The sequence below is a fragment of the Euprymna scolopes genome, chromosome 19 (genome assembly GCF_053919585.1).
Source record: "Euprymna scolopes isolate OS-2025 chromosome 19, ASM5391958v1, whole genome shotgun sequence".
NCBI classification, from domain to species: Eukaryota; Metazoa; Mollusca; class Cephalopoda; order Sepiida; family Sepiolidae; genus Euprymna; species Euprymna scolopes.
The window spans coordinates 511,175-532,500 of NC_136500.1; the positions used below are offsets into that span (position 1 = coordinate 511,175).

The 21,326-nt window shown below is 36.1% G+C and overlaps 1 protein-coding gene and 1 long non-coding RNA gene across 5 annotated transcripts in view; one reads left to right on the forward strand and one right to left on the reverse strand.

Annotated features, from left to right (window-relative positions):
- Positions 1–21,326, forward strand: part of LOC145303397 (proline-rich protein 5-like) — a 493,349-nt gene that overhangs the window by 372,445 nt on the left and 99,578 nt on the right. Inside the window, exon 1 of one of the 4 annotated variants that reach the window (XM_080144710.1) lies at positions 20,752–20,868. The exons of the other annotated variants lie outside the window; for them this stretch is intronic. Coding sequence (XP_080000836.1) covers positions 20,813–20,868 — 56 coding nt within the window. The 5' untranslated portion in view covers positions 20,752–20,812. Of the gene's footprint in view, positions 1–20,751; positions 20,869–21,326 lie in introns of those variants that run through there. 4 annotated transcript variants of the gene reach the window in all.
- LOC145303399 (uncharacterized) overlaps positions 1–21,326 on the reverse strand; it is a 231,680-nt gene that overhangs the window by 202,517 nt on the left and 7,837 nt on the right. The window lies entirely within an intron of this gene.

The window sequence follows — 21,326 nt, forward strand, 5'->3', positions numbered from 1 at the left end:
CTCTCTCTCTCTCTATATATATATATATATATATATATATATATATATATATATATATATATATATATATATATATATATTATTTATTACATTTTCGCCCCAAACAAGACACAGTGCAACTTTGATGGAAGGGACTACTACCAGGAACATAAGTTGCAGGGATACTATGTAGTGAGCTGAGCAGTAAGATGTCTGTTCACATTACACTTGAATTTCTGCATATCAGTACAGTTCGGGAAGCAGGGGCCCAGAAAGAAATTCTAAAGTCTAGCAATTCTGGGGAAGAAACTATCAGAGTAGAAAGCTTTCTGACATCTAGAGATCTCTACTCTGTAGGGGTGGGATTTTGCTGCTTGTCGGGTATATTTATGTCAACAGGGCACAAGGGCTTGTAGTTTGTGAGAGCATTCACCATTAAAATACTTGTAAAACAGGCAGAGGGATGCAACATTTCATCGATGGCACAGAGGTTTAAGCTTAGATGACAGTTCAGGATCTATCAGGCTGGCAACTCTCTTTTGTTCAGGAGTGAGAGACTAGTAGCAGATGCACCAGCCCAGATATGACAACCCTAATTAATACATGGATGAATAGTGGTCTTGTAGAGGTACAGGATACTTTCAGGCATAAATAATTTTCTAACATGGTAGAGAGAACCCACCTTCTTCACAGCCTTGGCAATGCTCTCAATGTATCTGTTCCAACTCATGTTCCTTGTGAACATTAAGCCAAGGAGTTTGAACAAAGTATTTTAGGTAATGCATCTTTAGCCATAGCTATTAGTGGTTGCGAAGGTTTCTTGTAATTATTTAAGGAAACAAGCTTAGTCTTGTCAGCATTTTTGTCCACATTCCACTAAAGACTGGAGGTCTTCCTTTAGGGTTTCCGCCATTGCCTTGGATATGTGTTCATTGGTTTGTTTTTTTTTGTGCCTGTTATAGAGTGTGGTGTTGTCAGTAAATGCGCCCATCTCAGAGACTATTTTATCCGGGAGGTCATTTATGAATATCAGAAATAATAAAGGTCCAAAGATCGACCCTTGAGGTACACCCACATTTATATCATATTATTTAGATGTACGACCATTGGGACAACCTGGATTTTTCTCTTATTTAAGAAGGGTTTAATTATGTTAAATATTCATTCAGTAATACCATAGAATCTGATTTTCATGAGAAGACCATCGTGCCATGCCCTGTCAAAAGCCTTAGATATATCTAGGGCTACTGCCCTACTTTCCCCTGCCTTATACAGTGCATGGTATATACATGGTTCAGAGATTAAAGTTATGATATTTGCAGTAGAACCTAAATCTAAATAGATGGTCAGACATATATTTTCATTCCTAACAAGGCATATCGCCACTTGGACGTGAGGGTATTCTATTTGGAACCATGCCTAGGAAAGATTAATAAGATATTGGTTTATGTTACATCTAAACTTTTGCATATTAGTAGAATCAGAGAAGCAGATAACAGGAATGGAATACTAAAGTCTAGTTGTTCAAGAGAAGAAGCTATTTGAGTAGAAATCTTTCTGGCATTTAGGGATCTCAACAGTGAAGGGATGTGATTTTGTTGCTAAGCTGGTTTGCTGTGCAAGTCAACTGCAGACAAAGTTGAGTGTTGAAACTTGTTTCGCTTTTGCCTCTGCTTTTTTGCCCCCTCTGCCCACAGCATGTGTTTTTTTTAGGTTAATGTTTCAGCTTTCGAGAGGAGCATCTGATCACAAGCCTCACATTTTTCTGCTTGATTCAAAAGCCAGGGCATTGCATGCTTATCTTGGGCGTGGTTTGACGGATGGTGAGCAAGATCAATTGAGGGACAAGTTTAAAGCAATCAAGCGCGAGGTGCAGAGGAGGTTGCGTAACATGCAGGCTGAATGGTGGAGGCAGAAAGCTGAGGAAATACAGCTCGCCTCGGATTTGAACAACACCAAGGTCTTATACAGCCTACTGCATGCGGTTTACAAACCATCCAGATCACCTATCACTCCTCTGTGCTCGAGGGATGGTGGGGATCTTCTTTGAGACCCTACCGACATTCTTCGTAGATGGAGGGAGCATTTTGATGACCTCCTGAACAGACCTTCTTACGTTGATCAGGAGTTTGTTAGGTCAATTCCTAGCAATCCGGCAAAGGATATCTTGGCAGAGGTTCCTTCTCTCCAGGAGGTTGAAGCAACTGTCCATAAGTTGAACAACAGAAAGTCTCCTAACCCAAATTGTTTGCATGCAGAGATCTTTAAATGTTCTGGACCCAAGATGATGCAACACTTAGTGGACTTGTTGCAGACTGCTTGGCGGGATGAATGTATTCCGTAGGATTGGCGGGATGCATTGATGGTAGTGCTATACAAGGGGAAGGGTAGCAGAGATGAATGTGGAAATTATCAGGGCATCTCTTTGCTGTCAGTAGTCGGTAAGGTGCTCTGTAGGATCATGCTAGACAGAATGCTGGAGCACATTGCTGATAATGTTTTGCCTGAGTCGCAGTGTGGTTTCAGATGTTGAGGGACAGTGAATATGATTTTTACAGCCAGGCAACTGCAGGAGAAATGTATAGAACAGCAAAAGGGACTGTATGAGGTGTTCATCAATTTAACTAAGGCCTTTGATACAGTCAATAGGGATGGTTTATGGAAGATGCTGAAAAAGCTTGGCTGTCCTGACAAGTTTGTAAACATCTTAAAGCTCTTCCACGATGATATGAAGGCTGTGATCAACATTGGGGGAAAGCTGGCTGATCTTATCTCAGTAGAAAATGGTGTTAAGCAGGGAGACATTCCAACACCCACACTCTTTGCATTGTATTTCACCATGATCTTTCGGATGGCATTTAGGGGGTGCTCTGATGGTGTCTATATTCGTTACCGAACTACTGGGGGGTTGTTCAACATTAGTCACTTCAATGCAAGTACAAAGGTACTCACTAACATGATTTGTAACTTGCTCTATGCGGATGACTGTGATCTGGTGGCTCATATGGTGACTGATATGTAGCATCTTGTGGACAGCTTTGCGGTTGCCTGCAGTGCATTGGGCCTGACCATCAATCTGAAAAAAACTATCTTAATGTATCAGCCTGCTCCGGGCATGCCATACTATGAACCATCAGTTTATATCTGTAGGTTAAGGATAGCGGTTGTCACTAAGTTTGTATACTTGGGTAGCATATTGAGTATGTCCGGTGCCCTGGATGATGAGGTATCGTTACGGATCAGCAGGGCAAGTGATGCCTTCAGAAAGTTTGACAGGCGTTTGTGGAGATGTCATAGGATCTTGCTGCCAACTAAGATTAAGGTTTATGCCGCATGCGTTCTTTCTACTCTTCTCTATGGTTGTGAAACTTGGACAATATACGGGGAGCATTTGAGACGTCTCGAGCGGTTTCACCAGATATGCCTACGGCGAATCTTAGGTGTGGGTTGGCAGATGTATGCCAGTGATGTGAAGGTGCTTGAACGGACCCAATGCCTTAGCATTGAGGCTCACGTTATCAAGCATAAACTGAGATGGAGTGGACATGTAGTGAGGATGTTAGACAGTCGATTTCCCAAACAACTCCTTTATGGCAAGCTCGCCAAGGGAAGACGTCTGGCTCAAAAGCCTAAATTGAGATTCAAGGATTGTTTAAGATCCACCTTAAAAAAATGTGAGATTGACGAAAGAACCTGGTAGAGTCTTGCTTTGGATCGCGGGGGGTGGAGAAGGACCTTGCGGGGAGGTGTGGGCAAGTTTGAGGCGGATCAAACCCAGTATGAGCGGCTGAAGCACAATATCCGAAAAGGGAGGGTGAAAGGAGCCGTGGATGGGAGGGGGCGCCAAATTGGTCTGGAGTGTGAGGTGTGCAGAAGAATATGTCTGAGCAGAGCTGGGCTGATGAGTCACCAGTCTACTCATCGGCGCAGTGGGCCACAAAGCAGTCTTGAGTTGCCAGAGTTAACCTGTGTCAACTGCGGGTAAACGTACAAAACAGCTGGCGGTTTGAAACGGCATTTGATCCTGCATAAAAAAGAACATCAAGAACGTGCTAGTAGTGCAATTGTCTGTACAATGTGTGCCAAGGAATGGCAGAGTTTAGCAGGGCTTAAAGACCACATTTGTGCGGTCCATCACTGAATGTTTTCGTGTTTCTATATCCTTTTTTTTTTTTTGTGCTATATCGAGTGATGGCAATGTTCGAAAGCGAATTTGCTGCCATCATGTATGTATGGGAAAGGTGAGAGATTTCTGGAGTTGAGCTGTAAACTGATTTCATCCCCTTTAACATAAAAAGAGGTTAAAAAGAAAATGATAAGTGATAAGGGCTATTTTTACCCGTGAGAATCTTTTCGGTTTCTTGCTTTTATTTTTGATAACTTCTAACCCTTGAGATGATCTTATTTTTGATTTGGTTGTTATATGAGCTGTGATATCATTTGGGACGGGATGATAATTGTTTGCAAGTCTCAGCAAATAAGGACAATACGATTTGATGTATCTCTGGAGACAGACGATGTAAGTATATCTTTCGAAAAAAAAACTACAAATTTTATTACTGTGTTGATTGGTGTTAGGGTGAGTCTTTATAATATCTCATGTCATGAAAAAAACGCTTGATTAATTTTTCTGAATATTTTTCTCATTCTTGGTGTGGTTGTTTTCAGAAATCATACAATCGAAAAATATTAATGCATTTTGATAAAAAAAAATTTCAATTTTATTTTATTAGATTTATTAGATAATAATATTGCAGGTGTGTCCATGTTGATTTTGTAAGGATTAAAATTAAATTTTTTTAAATGCTTTAAATAGATTTTTTAAACTGGTTATTTGAGCGGGAGAATGAATTCTATTTTGGAATAATACATTTTCAAATGAGTAAAGTCTGATATTTTTACCTTAGTGACACCAACTACTTCTTTACATTTCATTGTTGTTGACAATCAGAAAATCTAATTTCTTTAAATGGCAGAAATAGTATATATATATATAAAGATAAAAATATACATATATATGTAATTATTTCTTTATTTTATTTACTTATATATGAGGGGCGTTCCAAACGTTATGCCTCCTATTTTTTATTCTGCCCATATGAATCAAAACTGATTGCAGGTTGCATTGTTATGACTCCACTTTCATAGTCTGAAAGTTTTATCTCTCTGTTGCAGATATTGACGGTATGAGACTCTAAGAAAGCAATTCCTGTTATGGACATGCGTCAGACGCAGATATGCGTCATTGAATTCCTGGCAAAAGTGCATTGAGAATGATAGTGTCTATAGAGAAAAATAAATTCTAGAGCTCAAAAGGTTGTTTGTTCTAATGGCACCACTCCCATCTGCGTAGCTCTTCAAGTTTTTGAGTTAATAAGAGGCCTTACTTTTAGAACGATTCTCTCCCCCCTCTCTCTCTCCTCTCTCTCTCTCTCTCTCTCTCTACCTTCCCTTCGATTTCGGTGTATGAGCTCTGCCACAACTTAAGTTTCTCGGAAATCCACACCAATGACTTGTTTTTATAGTGGTGAAGGCTTTGTGCAGAACCAACCACTTTTTGGTACAGCTGCTAACTTTTGTCAGGGCAGTGGCTGCCACAAGACAGAGCAGACAGTACACCTCAGGTTTTACATCAGAGTTTTTCCTTCTATAGAATGAAGACTAGAGATGCATCTTTCTGAGTGAATTAAATGTGCCTCCAGTCACCAACCTGTAAATTTCAACGTCTCAGTGCATGGTATATATACAGCATCTAGCTTTCCCAAACGGTCACCTATCTTGTACTGGCCAACCTTATCGTTACTTAACTTCGGTAATCTGGCAAGAACTGGTGTTTTAACATGATTATGCCGTAATCAACCTTTATCAGTGTGTACATATATATCACTTATTTAACCCGTAGTCATAGAGGGAAAGAAAAGAAAGAGAGAAACATTTATAGGGCAATTTGGAATTTCAGCTTTTTATTTTATATTTTATTTTATTTAAGTTTAACTCGATTTGTAAACTCACTTTTTGGTCCCTCCCGATTTACCTACCGGAGAGGGACCTATGTTTTCAGTGGCGTCTGTGCGTCTGTAAGTCCGGACGATTGCCAGAAATTTTTTCCTGAAATTTTGCCACAAATTGTATTTCATTAAATAGATGTGCACAGTAAAAAAAATTTTTTTGCAAAAGTTTCCATTGCGTTCCCAGGGGCTCAAAAGAGGTCAAAAATAGGTACAAGGAAATGGGAAAGAATTCCAATATATTATTAAAAGAAAGATAAAAATATTCACCTATTTGTGAATTATTCTATGGATTTCTGCCTTTTGGATTACTTTGGATCATCTTCCAATTACGCGGCTCCCTTGGATTTTACTTGTGCGAATGGAAATTTAACTAACTTTCTTGGATTCTGTATCTTTGGATTGTACCGTCATTGGAAATTTTACCCTTCACTAGACTATCCATTCACGTGAAATCACTTTTTTATTCACCCTAGTCCTTTTGCTTCATTTTTTGTTATCAAGTAAGATCTATGACTTACTTGTAGTTTAATTTAATACGTTTGCAAGCAAAACCCGATCCCGCATTTTGCTAAATCCTACCCTCCAATGAGAAGAAAAGTATTTCTTAAAAACTCCGCGAATTAAAGACTATCCACTTATTTAGTGTTTCCTTTTTAAAATTAAATATGTTTTTAACTCTTTTTCAAAGTGTTTTTTAATATATTTTATTAACTACTTGTTCTTATATATATATATATATATATATATATATATATATATATATATATATATATATATATATATATATATATATATATATATATATATAAAATGAAAATTACAATTGAATTTACCAAAATGATCCAAGATGGTAAAATTAAAGTAAATTATAAATATTAAAGAATTAATATTTATAAAATTATCTCAGCCAGATATAAAAGCTCGATAAAACCAAATAGGAAATAGAGCTTATAATATGAGCAAGCAGTTAATAAAATATGTTAAAAAACACTTTGAAATGAGTTAAAAATATATTTAATCTGAAAAGGAAACACTAGATAAATGGATAGTCCTTAATCCGTGGAGTTTCGAACAAATACTTTCCTTCTCATCAGAGGGTAGGAATTAGCAAAATGCGGGATCGGATTTTGCATGCAGAAGTATTTGATGAAACAACAAGTAAGTCAAAGATCTTACTTGAAAACAAAAAAAGTGAAGCAGAGGGAATATGGTAAAGAAAAAGATGATTACACACGAATGGATAGTCTGGTGGAAGATAAAAAATCCAGTGACAGTAAGATCAAAATGTAAAACTTCAAGAAAGTTAAAAGAATTTCCATTTTTACAAGTAAAATCCAAGGAAATCCCATAATTGGAAGAAGATGGTCCATAATAATCCAAAGGCAGAAATCCATGGAATAATTCACAAAAAAAAACAAATATATATATATATATATATATATATATATATATACATACATATATATATATATATATATATATATATATATATATATATATATATATATATATATATATATATATTTATATATACCAGAAGATCGCCTGGTGTTGCCGATCATAAAATACACTTAAATATGATATTTTGATTTATGCAGATTTCGTATTTATTATTATTATATAGCCAGTTCTCTATTGATTATTATATGGTACCCAATATATAGTAGTGAGTTCAAAAGTTGAAAAAAAATTTAAATATTATTTGTGTGCCATCAGCTAGAATCTGCGAAAACATATAGCTCTCCAGCAATATTCGTTAGCATTTAAGTTAAGTCCATATGCATATAAAAATGTTTAAAATAACGTTGTTAATGGTACAAATGTATATTTGCACATGCATAGAAGTAACACGTTTTCAGTTTCATTTTTTTTCAATGTTAACAACTCTGCAGAAACTTTTACCACTATACTTTTATATATATATATATATATATATATATATATATATATATATATATATATATATATATATATATACTATACATGTGTTTATTTATGTATTATTTTATTCAATTTAGATAGATAAAATTACTATGTCGCTACAATAAAATCACTGGTTCAATCTAAAAAGATTTCATCAGGCGACAGAAGCCTCTGTTCATGTCATCTGATGAATTTTTTTAGAATTGAAACAGTGATTTTATTGTAGCGACATATATATGTTTCGTTGAATACAACAGAGCTTTTTTTTCTTGATTTTTCTGCGAATTTTCTCGATTTGACGAGCGTTTTTTTTTTTTTTTTCAGGTGGTAAATTGTGTAATATGTAATAGAGTTGTTTTTTGTTAGCCATTTTTGTGTGAGCTCTTTCGATCTGTGATCTTTTTAAGGAAGCTCTTGCATCATGAATGACAATTTGTCAAATTGTGTCCTGTCAACGCTCATGATGCAACACCTTAGAAATAAAATTCCAAAAACAATTCGTTAAGTTGGTGAAAAGCTCTGTACTTCCACCTGATATAGCCAGTGAGATCAGACCCTCTGGCTCTATCCGGCCAAAGTTATATAGCTTACCCAAAATTCATACAGCAGATATCCCTTTAAGACCCATTTTTTTGCATGGTAAGTTTATCATAACACAAGGAGTGTTTCCAATAAAAGGGGTTGATTTATTAAAATTTTGTATGAGAAAATGAGCACTCCTTAAAAATCTTTAAATATTAAAATTTTTGCATTTTGGTTTAATTTGTTAGTTTGAAATCGCTAATAATCCACTCCAAAAATTGAAAAAAAGATGAAATTAAAAAAAAAATGGTAATCTTGCAGAATTTGACCTGGATCATTGGGATTTTCCATCAATTATGGTTAGGGCTTGACTGGCAACCACTGGATTAAGCCGTGCATTGTTCAAATGTTGAAATGCTAAATCGATTTTTTTTTTTTTTTTTGTATAAAATATGTAATTTTTTACATTATTTTTTGGGGGATGGGGTATTTTTTCTGTTTATTTTGTAAAGACAAGAATAATTTGTAAATTTTCTTGAAAAAACTTCTCTGTAATTTCACCTAACAATTTACATAAAAAGCATTCAACTTATAAAAAAAACAACTTCTGTTTACAAAAAAAACGTTTACTGCCAATGTTCTTAAAAACAAAACAAAAATGTAAGTTTTTTGAAAAAAATTCTTTCACCTAACAATTTACGGTCAAAAAGAAATTTATCTTTTCTTGGAAAAAACAACTTAAGATAAAGTAAATAAACACTGCAAAATGCAACTTTGCTTGAGATAAAAAAAATTATATATTCAATAAATTTACTGTAGGTTTTGCTATTTTTTATTTATTTTATTTTTATTTTTTTCTGGTTTGTTTGTTTTGAAATTCGTCTGCGTCTGTTACTTTGCTAGGCTAAATCTGGTGATTGCTAGTCGAGCTCGAGCCATTATTGATGGAAAATCCCGAGGATCCGAGTCAAATTCTGCAAGAATACAAAAAAATGTATGTGGAGTGTTCATTGTACAGGTCGACCGATAAAAAGGATGCTTCACATTATTTTAGTGAAATCTGACAGCTGAAAAGTTGGTTTTTAATTAAAACACAATGATAACTACTTACATATTTGTCAATTTCAACAATAAGCAATGTTATCGACTTAATTGTCATGTCACAATAAGTTAAGTCTTCCATGATTAAACGGAAAAATGATTTCGGCTATGTTTGTTTTGTCATGTGACTTGTGACGTAAACACAAGGGAAATAACTAAAAGTTCTAATTTCTTTGAAAACTATTTTCTTTAATTTTCGTAAGTTTTAGTATTTCCATTACTATTTCTATTTCCGAATTTTGCTACAATAACGAAGAAGTACCAAAATGTTTACGAATATTCTCATTAATTATATTTGAAAGCAATATATTTTCTCAAGAGAAAATGTGCGATAAAAGGATATTTATTTTAATTAAAAAAAAAACAGTTTGCCAAACTATTTCCTTTTTTTCAAAACTTATCCAACAACATTTTTACATTCTTTTCTTCTTTCCTTTTTTCTTCTGAATTATCATCGGTCTCCTACTTCATTTGTTGGTTTATTCTTTAAACAGATTTTTTTTTTCAATTTTTCTATCGATTTATTTTTGATAAAACACTATACTTTCATACAATAAAAAAATCGGCTAAACTTTTTGATTTACGAGATTTTCCCATGAATGCTCATGTTATATAAGGGGTTTCATTAAAAGAGAGTCTTAGAGTCTTATTAGAGTGTTTGTCTTGAGAGAGAGTCTTATTATATGGCTTGTTGTATCTTAGAGAGAGATGTGTTGTAAGAGTTCTAGAGAGGGATGTTGAAAGATGTGTATGAAACGACATTTTATAACACAAACATATAATAACAATACAATTTACCTTTTTGTAGGAATCACAAACACAAGACGACGTTCTACAAAAATACAGTTGAGTTTATTCTTCACACGGCCGTGATTTCCATCATCAAGAATTCAAAGCTTCACATTTTAGTTTCAAAGTGACCGTCTCGCTTCTAGACGTTAGGACTCTCTCTGAGTTTCTCACTGACTGTTTCTACTAACTAAAGTTTTTCTCTATCCCTAGAACTTTCTATTTTCCGTGACGTCATACACATGTTAAGACATGTGCCTTCTTTCACGTGTTCTGGATATGCGTGTCCAAAACTTTTCCTATTTCTACAAAAGGAATTTTAACCTATACTCAGTAACCTATTTTTCCAATATGTTAAAAACATTATCTTATAAGCTGCATTCTTTCAATTTAAAATTTCATAACAAACTTGACAGTTCACATTCTTTTCTTGAAATATTTTATCTCTATTCTAAACAAACGTTTGTTTTACATTTTTAAATTCTCACACGTAATCTATTTCTAAACCTAAATTACGAGGTTCGAATTTCGTCTATTGCTATTTCATTTTCATTTTAACTAATCTCTCTATTTTTATACTTACATGAAAAGGGGACAGCTCTTATCATGTAACACTCACATACATGTCCATAGTAAAATTAAGCCCTCATGTTTTCCCCTCTGTCAACTTCAAGAAGATGGGGCAGCGAACGTGCATTGAATGATATCAACGAATATACCATTTTATTTTAAGATATTGCACTTCACAATTCCCTTGGCGTTTGCAATAACCATTAACAAGGCTGAGGGACATTTTTTACATTTGTATGACTTACATCTACACCATTATTGCTCCCCACATGGACAAGTATATGTTGCATGTACTACAGTCGGCAAATCATATAATCTCTACATCTGCACAGAAAAAGGAACACATGAAAATATTGTGTATCCACAAGTATTAAGAATATAAACATAAGTAACATGCATTTTGTCTTTTTTGTGTTCCATTTAAACAAACTGAGCTACAGGTACAGCTGTGAACATGTCTGTCTGTGTTTGTGTCCATTTCCCTACGCAATAACTCTGTCAATTTTCAGTCTACAGACTCGAAATTTGATATACAGGGGACTGAGATTTGGGAAAATCTATGTGATTGGTTTTCGGCTAGAAATTTAGCTGTTAAGGGGTCAAAGTTCAACGATTTGACCTTTGAGAACACTACCAAACTCCTCCGACAATTTTAGGTCTAAGTACTTGAAATTTTAGATAAAGGTTCCTTGGACATGGATCTAACTTCATAACTTGATTTAAGCCCCAAAACAATAAATTTTAAGGGGTCATAATAGGGGTCAAAGTTAAAAAGATTGACCGCTTGTTTTTGTTTTGTTTTTTTGCTCAGCATATACCCCCAAACACCCGGGCAACGCCGGGCACCCATGCTAGTATGCTAGTATATATATATATATATATATATATATATATATATATATATATATATATATATATATATATAAAGCTGTGTGTGTGTGGTCACGAATAGGCTCCTATATGGTTGACTATTTTAAAAAACTGATTACATACACTGATAGAAGATGTATCGACACACAGGCATGGGTATGTTTGATCTGGCAGAACCGTGGTTCATTAAAATTGTGGGGTCTGCGTTCGCGCCTGGTCCACAAAGTATGGAAATAAAAAATTTAAAAATTAAAAAAAAAACGTTTACAAGTGCTTTTGATATAGATGTATATAATAATACTTTGTATGTTTTAACTTAGGGATGGTATAATAAAATTGTGGGGTCTGCATTCGTGCCTGACCTCCATAGAATGGAAATGGGCGCAAACTTTAATAAAGACTTTTCATATCTATCTGCGAAAGTATACTTTGATAATTATGTTTCAGTTTGAAGAAATATGGTATAATAAAATTATGGGGTGTTCCTTCGCGCCTGACCTCCATAGAATGGAAATATGTCACAAAGTTTAACAAGGTTTTTTAATATAGATCCACAGAATATTCTGATAAGTGTTTCAGTGTGAACAGATATGGTATAATAAATTATGGGATTTATCTATTTTATTTTTACTTTCATCATATTTTGCTTTGGTTTTGATACACCTAAATTCGAAGCTATCTCTTTACAACCCTTCCTTTTCATAACCTATCATACTTTAATAAATCAGAGTCCATTTTCTGTAGGCTGTTTTTGAACCCAGTCAACGACGGGTACTTTTGCTAGTATGTATATATATATATATATATATATATATATATATATATATATATATATATATATATATACAGCTAGTATATATATATATATGTATATATATACATATATATATATGTATATATATATATATATATATATTCTTCTCTCTGATAGGTTCATAAGAGTAGTGGTTGATAGGCAGAAATCAAAAGTTCACAGTATTAATGCTGGAGTCTCTCAGGGGTCCATCCTTGGCCCAACTCTCTTCCTGATCTACATTAATGATCTTCCAATCACATCCTTACATCATTCGTAGACATTTATGCTGATGACACAACTATCTATGGTAGCACATCTAAGACTGTAAACGACCATGTTCTCTCCGATTATCTTTCTGATCTTGAGCAAGAGGTGGCTTGTTACTTTTAATGCATCTAAAACCAAGCTTTTATCTTTACATCATCAATGCTTTGATCCCCATCTGGCATCAATTGAAATGAATGGCTCTCGTCTTGGGGAGGCCTCATGTTTTGACAAGCTTCTGGGCTTGACCTTTTCTCCTGATCTTAAGTAGAACACATATATTAAATCCGTTGCCAAGACCGCTGGAAAAATGATAGGATCATTCTATCGATCCAGTAGATATCTCACTGCTGATGCAATTCTTTATCTATATAAGAGCCAGGTACGTCCAAGGATGGAGTAGTGTTGTCACATCTGGGCAGAACCTGCTAGAAAGGACTTATCCTGCCTTGATAGAGTTCAAAATAGACTTTGTAGCATCATAGGGGATGTCCTTTTCTCTCCCCTGCAACCTCTTTCTCACAGAAGAGATGTTGCGAGTTTGTCTATCATTATTTTCATGGCAAGTGCTCGACTGAGCTCCAATCTATGATCCCCCTCCCTCACCAAGAAACACAATCTAGCAGAAAAGACTATCAGCAATTTCCCCCACTCTTTATCTGTGCCTAAACTTAAACGTAGATTCCATGAACAAAGATTCTTTCTTAGAATTGCACGCCTATGGAATGGTCTTCCGTTTTCCTGCTTTCCAGCTGACTACAATATGGTTGTCTTCAAGTCTAACGTAAACAAGTTTTTGATGAGCCGTTCCATATAAGTTAACAAATTTACCGAATTTCCATTACTAACAATTACTATATTGTCCAATTTCTACTTTACACTCTTTAATCCTTATCCTCGAGTGGTCTCTTTGCCTTGATAAATGGTGATGCCCATGTAAAAAAAATATGTATATATATATATGTATTCACATAGATCATGATGTCATAATCGTTAGTGCACTACTACCGTCTTGATATTTAAAAATAAATGTTTAAATTTCAACTGTATTTCTCACGTTTAACGGTGGTTGCGTGGGTTTGTTCCTTGCTAATGGAGTCAGACATGGCTTCGTTTCTAGGTTAGAATCTCTCGACCGGCGGTAATCATGGCACCCTGCACTGATGATTCCCAAAAGGATGAAACACTAGTTTCTGTAGGCATGAAAAAATATAGTAATAATTATATATATATATATATATATATATATATATATATATATATATATATATATATACACACACACGTTGACCAACCAGTTCTCGTCAGATCACTGAAGTTAAGCAACGTTAAGCCTGGTTAATATTAGTTGATTGACCATTTGGGAGTTCTAGGTGCTGTATGTGTTCTCTGCTTGTCTCAACAATATTTCTAGTCGTCCTGAACGTCCACTTGCAACTAGTATTTAACAATGCCGATTCAGGAGTGATATGGTGGGTGATTATGCAACTCCTGCCATAAAAATTCCACACGTAGGCACCCTTACAGTCTATCAAGACTGAGGGAAGCTACCATACACATATGTGTGTGTGTGTGTGTGTGTGTGTGTGTGTGTGTGTGTGTGTGTGTGTGTGTGTGTGTGTGTGTTCATTCAAGATATTTGAATTTAACCCGGATTTTATCATCTTATATTAATCTCTGGGTTTTTCTGTGCTATTTTTTTCCTATAAATATTAAACATTTCCATTGAGTTTTTGCGCGACTTAAAAAAAAGAATAAAATGTAATCTATATGCCTGTGCGTCAGAAAGAGAGAAAATGGGTGTGTGTGTTTTTTTATATTGTTAATTAAATACATTGTTGTTCTTTTAGTGACTGTCCTCGCGGCGTTCTGTTTTTATTGACTCTTGTAGAATTCCTTTCTTGTTTATTTTCAAAGTGAGTTTCCTAAAAACATTTCCGATTTCAGAAGTGCTTTGTTTATATATATATATATATATATATATATATATATATATATATATATATATCCGTCCCGACACTCCCACGATGACAATTTATTTGTGCCCACGACATTTTCCCGCCACATCATCATTCATACGTGTCTGCGTATGTGCACACAAACGTCATTTCACGCAGAAATATATATATATATATATATATATATATATATATATATATATATATAGTCAGGTCATGTCATATGCTACGGGTACCATGTAACCCAGTACTACCTGCCACATGGTCAGGTCACCGGCGACTAAACTGGTTCCCCCACCAGGCTTGTTTGGTGAGGAGGGCGGCTAGTCTCCCTGAAGTATTAAAAACAAGACCTTTCAAAGGGCGAATGAACCCCTTTTTGGGGTCAATGACCAACTAGCATCATGTGTGTATGTATACTTATATATATATATATATTGCGCCGGTACAAGGAAATTACCAGGTTGGTGTCTGGGGGTGCGGTTATACCACTAAGAGAAGGAAACTCTTACATCAAACCTGAGGGTTGTTGTCTGCTTGTTCTGTGGCAATTGGTTTGCACCGAGTGAGTTAATCAGCAGTTCCAAAAAGTGTGGATGGTCCTACACGAGCCTTCACCACTTAAATCAAGTCCTTTGTGTGGGTTTCTGACAGCCTGTCATAATTTCATTATGAAAACCTCATACTGTCCTGCAAGAAGTCCACTGGCGATGGAGTGAAAGCGACGGGGACAGGTAAAGGATATTACTGGAAGTCCTCAGCCGGATCTCTGCACAGTGGCGGCTGATGGTAGATGGCCGTTCTAGCACAAACCTGTGAGCAATTGTGCTGTTCATGTCCTCCATCAGGGACAAAGCAGCCCTATTTAGGGATAGCACTGCTTTCCCTGTGGCGGGGAGGGGGCGATAAAAGGAGCCCTAAAAAATTGCTTGCTCACCACTTAACTTGGCAGCCTGCTGCAGCTGTCTGGTTATCCAGTTACGCAGTCAGAACAATAGAATACAACAAAAAACCTCAACAAAGAATCTCTCAATAGGGTGTTGGAATGTCCGTACCCTCCAGGATAATAATGCTGCACCCGAGCGCAAGACAGCCCTTGTTTCTCTTGAGTTACAGAGGTATGATATTGACATTGCTGTCTTATGTGAAACTCGCTTGCCTGGCAATTCTCAACTTCAAGAGAAAAAGGGTGGATATGACTTCTTTTGGTCAGGAAAGGCAGAAAATGAACCCCGCCAATCAGGCGTTGGTTTTGCCATTAAGTCCAAGATGGCAAAGTCCTTATCGTCTTTTCCCAAAGGCATATCTGATCGTGTGGCAACTCTTTCCCTAGAGTTAGAAGGAAACACCAGGGTGACGCTAGTTAGTTGTTACGCCCCAACGTTAGCCAGTTCAGATCAAGAGAAGGATGACTTCTACGATACCCTCCGTGATGTCCTCTCCAGAGTTTGACACCATGATAAACTCGTTCTTGCTGGCGATTTCAATGCTCGTGTTGGTAGTGACCATCTGTCGTGGACCGGTGTACTTGGTAAGCATGGCATAGGCAAGGTAAATGCAAATGGTTTACGACTTCTTACAATCTGTAGGGAGTTTGACCTCTGTATTACCAATACCATATTCCAACAACCTGTGTATCGGAGGACGACATGGATGCATCCTCCTTCAAAGGACTGGCATCTTATTGACTTCGTCATAACAAAGCGGAAGCACATGAGTGACTTCAAAATCACTCGCTCTTTCCACACTTCTTGCTATCTTTCGGATCACACCCTTCTCAGAAGTAAACTGTCGTTGCATGTGCGAAGGCACAGAGTTAAAAAATCAACAGTCCCCAAACGCATTGATGTGCGGCCTCTTAAATCCAGGGAAAAGAGAACTAAGCTCTCCAATAAGCTTGATGAAAACCTTGAGGGTGTTGATGTAACTGATCATGTTGAATCTTCTTGGAAAGCATTGCGAGAAGCAACTCAAGCTGTAGCAGTAGAAGTCCTTGGAATACCAAAAAGAAAACACCAGGATTGGTTTGACGAAAGTGACGATGAAGTTAAAGCACTGATTAACCAAATGCACTCATCTCACAAATCTTGGATTGAGGACAAAAACTCAATAGTGAAGCACACAGCCTACAAAAAGTGTAAAGGTGAGGTACAGCGAGCTCTCCGAGCTATGAAAGAACAATGGTGGTACAATAAGGCAGTTGCACTGCAGGGAGCTGCTGACAGCAAGAACACGAAAGCCTTCTATGATGGTCTGAAAGAGGTATTTGGTCCTCAGAAAAGTGGTGCTTCTCCATTAAGCACAGCCGATGGAGAGGCATTGCTGACTGATAAATCAGATATTCTCAATCGTTGGAAGGAGCACTTTGAAACTGTCTTAAACACCTCATCTGTCATTGACAGCGATGTTGTGTCCTCTATTCCTCAGAATCCAGATATTCCAGAATTCTCATTGGAACCTGCTTATCAGGAGGTATGGGAATCCATCAAACAAATTGCTTCTGGCAAGTTCCCATCACCAAAGGATCCAATTCCGCCTGAAGTGTACAAGCATGGTGGGCATGTGCTGGTAAAAAAGCTCCATGCTCTCTTTGTAAAGATATGGAAATCAGGCCGAGTTCCACAGAACTACAAAGATGCCTGCATCAAACATCTCTACAAAAATAAGGGAGTCAAGAATGTCTTTGACAACCATCGGGTGATATCTCTGCTTTCAATTGCAGGAAAGATTCTGGCTAGGCTCATTCTAAACCGAATCATAAATCGTCTCATTGATAAGGTGTATCCAGAGTCACAGTGTGGGTTTCGGTTGAGTCACGGCACCATTGACATGATATTTTCCTTACGTCAGGTGGCAGAAAAGGTCTGTGAAAAAAATTAGGAATTGTATATGGTGCTTGTTGACCTGACGAAGGCCTTCGACACTGTGAATCGCGATGCTCTTTGGCAAGTTTTAAGAAGGCTTGGTATTCCAGAAAACATGCTGAATGTGATCATTTCCTTTCACGAGGGGATGAAGGCCAATGTTGTCTCAGATGGTATAATGTCTGATCCATTTGATGTTACGAATGGGACCAAACAGGGATGTGTAATGGCGCCAGTCTTTTCACTAATGCTGAAACATGCATTTGATGATTTGGACACTGGTGTCAAGTTTCAATTTCGGTCATCTGGTGGCTTATTTAACCATCAACGGTTTAAGGCCAAGACTCTTCTTCGCACCGAAATTATTTGCGACTTGCTCTTTGCTGACGATACTGCACTGGTAGCCACATCCTTTGAGGAAGCCCAGGTTCTTCTTGATCGATTTTCAGCCGCGTGCAAGGCCCTTGGCCTGACAATTAGCATAAGGAAGACTGAGGTAGTGCATCAGCCACACCCTACCCCAAAACAAGTTGAAGGCGTAAAGCAAAATCCACCAGAGTATAGATTTCCTGCGCGTAAGCTGAAAGTCGACGGTCATGATATCAATTATGTCAAGTCCTTTCCTTACCTTGGTAGCAAGGTGAACCAGGGCGGTTCTCTTGATGATGAAATTGTCAACAGGATTGCTAAGGCCACTTCTGCCTTTGGAAATCTCCGCCATCGCTTGTGGAACGAAAGGGGTATTCGACTAGACACAAAAATCCTTGTCTACTGTGCTGTTGTTCTTTCCATTCTTCTTTATGGATCTGAGTTATGGACTCCATACAGACATCACATTAATCAGCTGGACGTTTTCCACAAAAGCTGTCTACGCTCCATATGTGGTCTTAGCCTCCGGGACAAGGTATCAAATGCCGAATTATTCACAAAATGCAAAATATCTGGCATTGAATTATTCCTTATTCAATTGCAATTGCGGTGGGCTGGTCATGTATTGAGGATGCCCGATGACAGAATTCCAAAAATTGCGATGTACAGTCAATTTGAGGGGGGTAAAAGAATTGTCGGACGTCCTTGGCTTAGGTACAAGGACAAGTTAACTTGTCTGCAGTGAACATACCATACAGGAGTCTTGAAGATGAGGTGAATGACCGAAAAGGATGGAGATCAAGGTGTTTTGAAGGTTTCCAGAGGTTTCAATCTGAAAGCTTAAGGCAACTGAAAGAAAACAGAGTAAGAGCAAAACGACTAGCAGCCGCACCAATATCTGCAGCATTAAATCCACATTCATGTTCTATTTGTGGCCTTGTCTGCAAGTCCCTTGCTGGACTAAAATGTCATCAGAGGCAAAAGCATAAATGAGTTTTAGAAATATGGGTTGTCCGAACCTCATACGTCGAAATCGACGGGAGAGTCCATCATATATATATATATATATATATATATATATATATATATATATATATATATATATATATGATGGACTCTCCCGTCGATTTCGAAATCGACGGGAGAGTCCATCATATATATATATATATATATATATATATATATATATATATATATATATATATATATATATATATATGATGGACTCTCCCGTCGATTTCGACGTATGAGGTTCGGACAACCCATATTTCTAAAACTCATTTATGCTTTTGCCTCTGATGACATTTTAGTCCAGCAAGGACTAAAATATATATATATATATATATATATATATATAGGCAGATGTATCTTTTAATTCTTCGCTTTTTGAAATCAATAATTAACGAACAAAGCATTCATATGGATGTTAATTTTAGCTTTTCAACTTATGAAAAAAATTAAAGAATTAAATCGAAGAATTAAAAGATACGTCTGCCTTACTTTTAATGCTAGGTTTATTTATGGTGTCTTTTACATATATTAAAACCCTTCCCAATACTTTTGCTGATGAGGAAACTTTGTTTGTTAAAAATACTATATGTAAAAATTATTGTCCGTGGCTTAATGTCTACCACAATAAAAACATTGTTTTCCGAAACGATCGTACAAATTATTGATTTTGTTGTTGTTCCTTCTTGTGAAACGGATTTTTAATTTAATTCTAATTTGAATTTTAAATTATCAATCACATTACTGAATATATATATATATATATATATATATATATATATATATATATATATATATATATAGCGTGTATTTATACAGTATTTTTTCATTCAAGCAGACATTGTTAAAAATAACAGAAAGCTTCTGTTTAACAGCACCTTTTTTAATTTTTTCAATTTTTCGTATTATCTTTTTTGTATGTACATCGAACGTATAAATATAAGGTCCAAGCATTTTTCTTCTTGGAGTGTTTGCAGTTTTAACTTTTCGTAAAATCGTTTTCACATCCTCAGGAAAGTGTGTTAGTTTCGGTAAGTAATAAGGAATTATAGGAGACTTACTTAAATAGTAGTAAATGGGGTGTGAGCGAGAGTCGTTGGACTGCTGACTCCGGTAGAGGGGTTGGTTTGGTAGGTGGAAGTGAGGAGAGTATGCCGTTCTAGAGTGAGTGACAGGGCATAACTCATCCCCCCCCCCTGCCCATATTTGTTTAAAAAATTTTGCTTACCAAACTCATCTGTCAGTTTTTGGTCTACACACATGAATTTGGATTTTAGCCGGGAAAAATCCGGGCAAAATTGTAAAAATTAAAAAATATGGAATTTGCCAGGTGAAGTTCGAACGACGGCATTACAAATATGCATGCATAATGTAATAGATATTGGCTCATATTTTACTTTTTAGCCTTGCAGCAAACATGTCTTCATAGCTCAGGCATTAACGTCAAAGAAAAAAGTAAATCGTAAGCTAAACGTTTAGCTTTCGATTCTCGCTGGTGATGCAGTGATGCACAAGTCATTTTTTTTTTTTTTTTTTTACTTTTTAAATCATTACTATATATTGGGTCCAATATAATAATAAATACGAAATTTACATTAATCAAGATATCATATTTAAGCGTATTTTACGACCGGGCAATGCGGGCAGCCTGCTAGTATATATATATATATATATATATATATATATATATAAAATTATCTTTTTAAATCTATGTTTGTTTAAATAATTAATTGTTTAGTAGTTCTGGTGATATCTGCCATTTAGTTTTGTTCTTCCTGTGTCGCCTGCATGTCTCGAATATTCAAAACGTGTTTCTCGAAAGCTAAGCCGACCGTAATAGAAAAGTAAGTCGTTTTATTTTATTCTAATCGTTCGCATTTCTTAACCTACACTTACGTATATCACCGTTATTACAAATTTGTTAACTGCAAAACGTTAACAATATGTCGTGAACAACGATCAATGACTTCCTAGCTTTTCTCTCACAACAGGTTTTGATATTTTACATGTAATATGTTTTATGCCCGCTAACATCTAATAAACCGCGAGAAGCCATGGCAGTGATGTGCAGATAATTTTTTTAGGGGAGATGCCCAAGTGAAAAAACAGAAAATATATAGTAATGAATGGGCACAAGCCTATAATACCTTCCTATGAAAAGGGCACTTTTAAAATAGAATTAAAAAGGGACAGGTGCTTTGGCACCTCTATTACCTCCCTCTCTACGTCTCCGAGCCATGGCATCATTTTAACAACTTAATAACTGACTTTGTCAAAATAAATTGTTCCCTTTAGTCTTGAG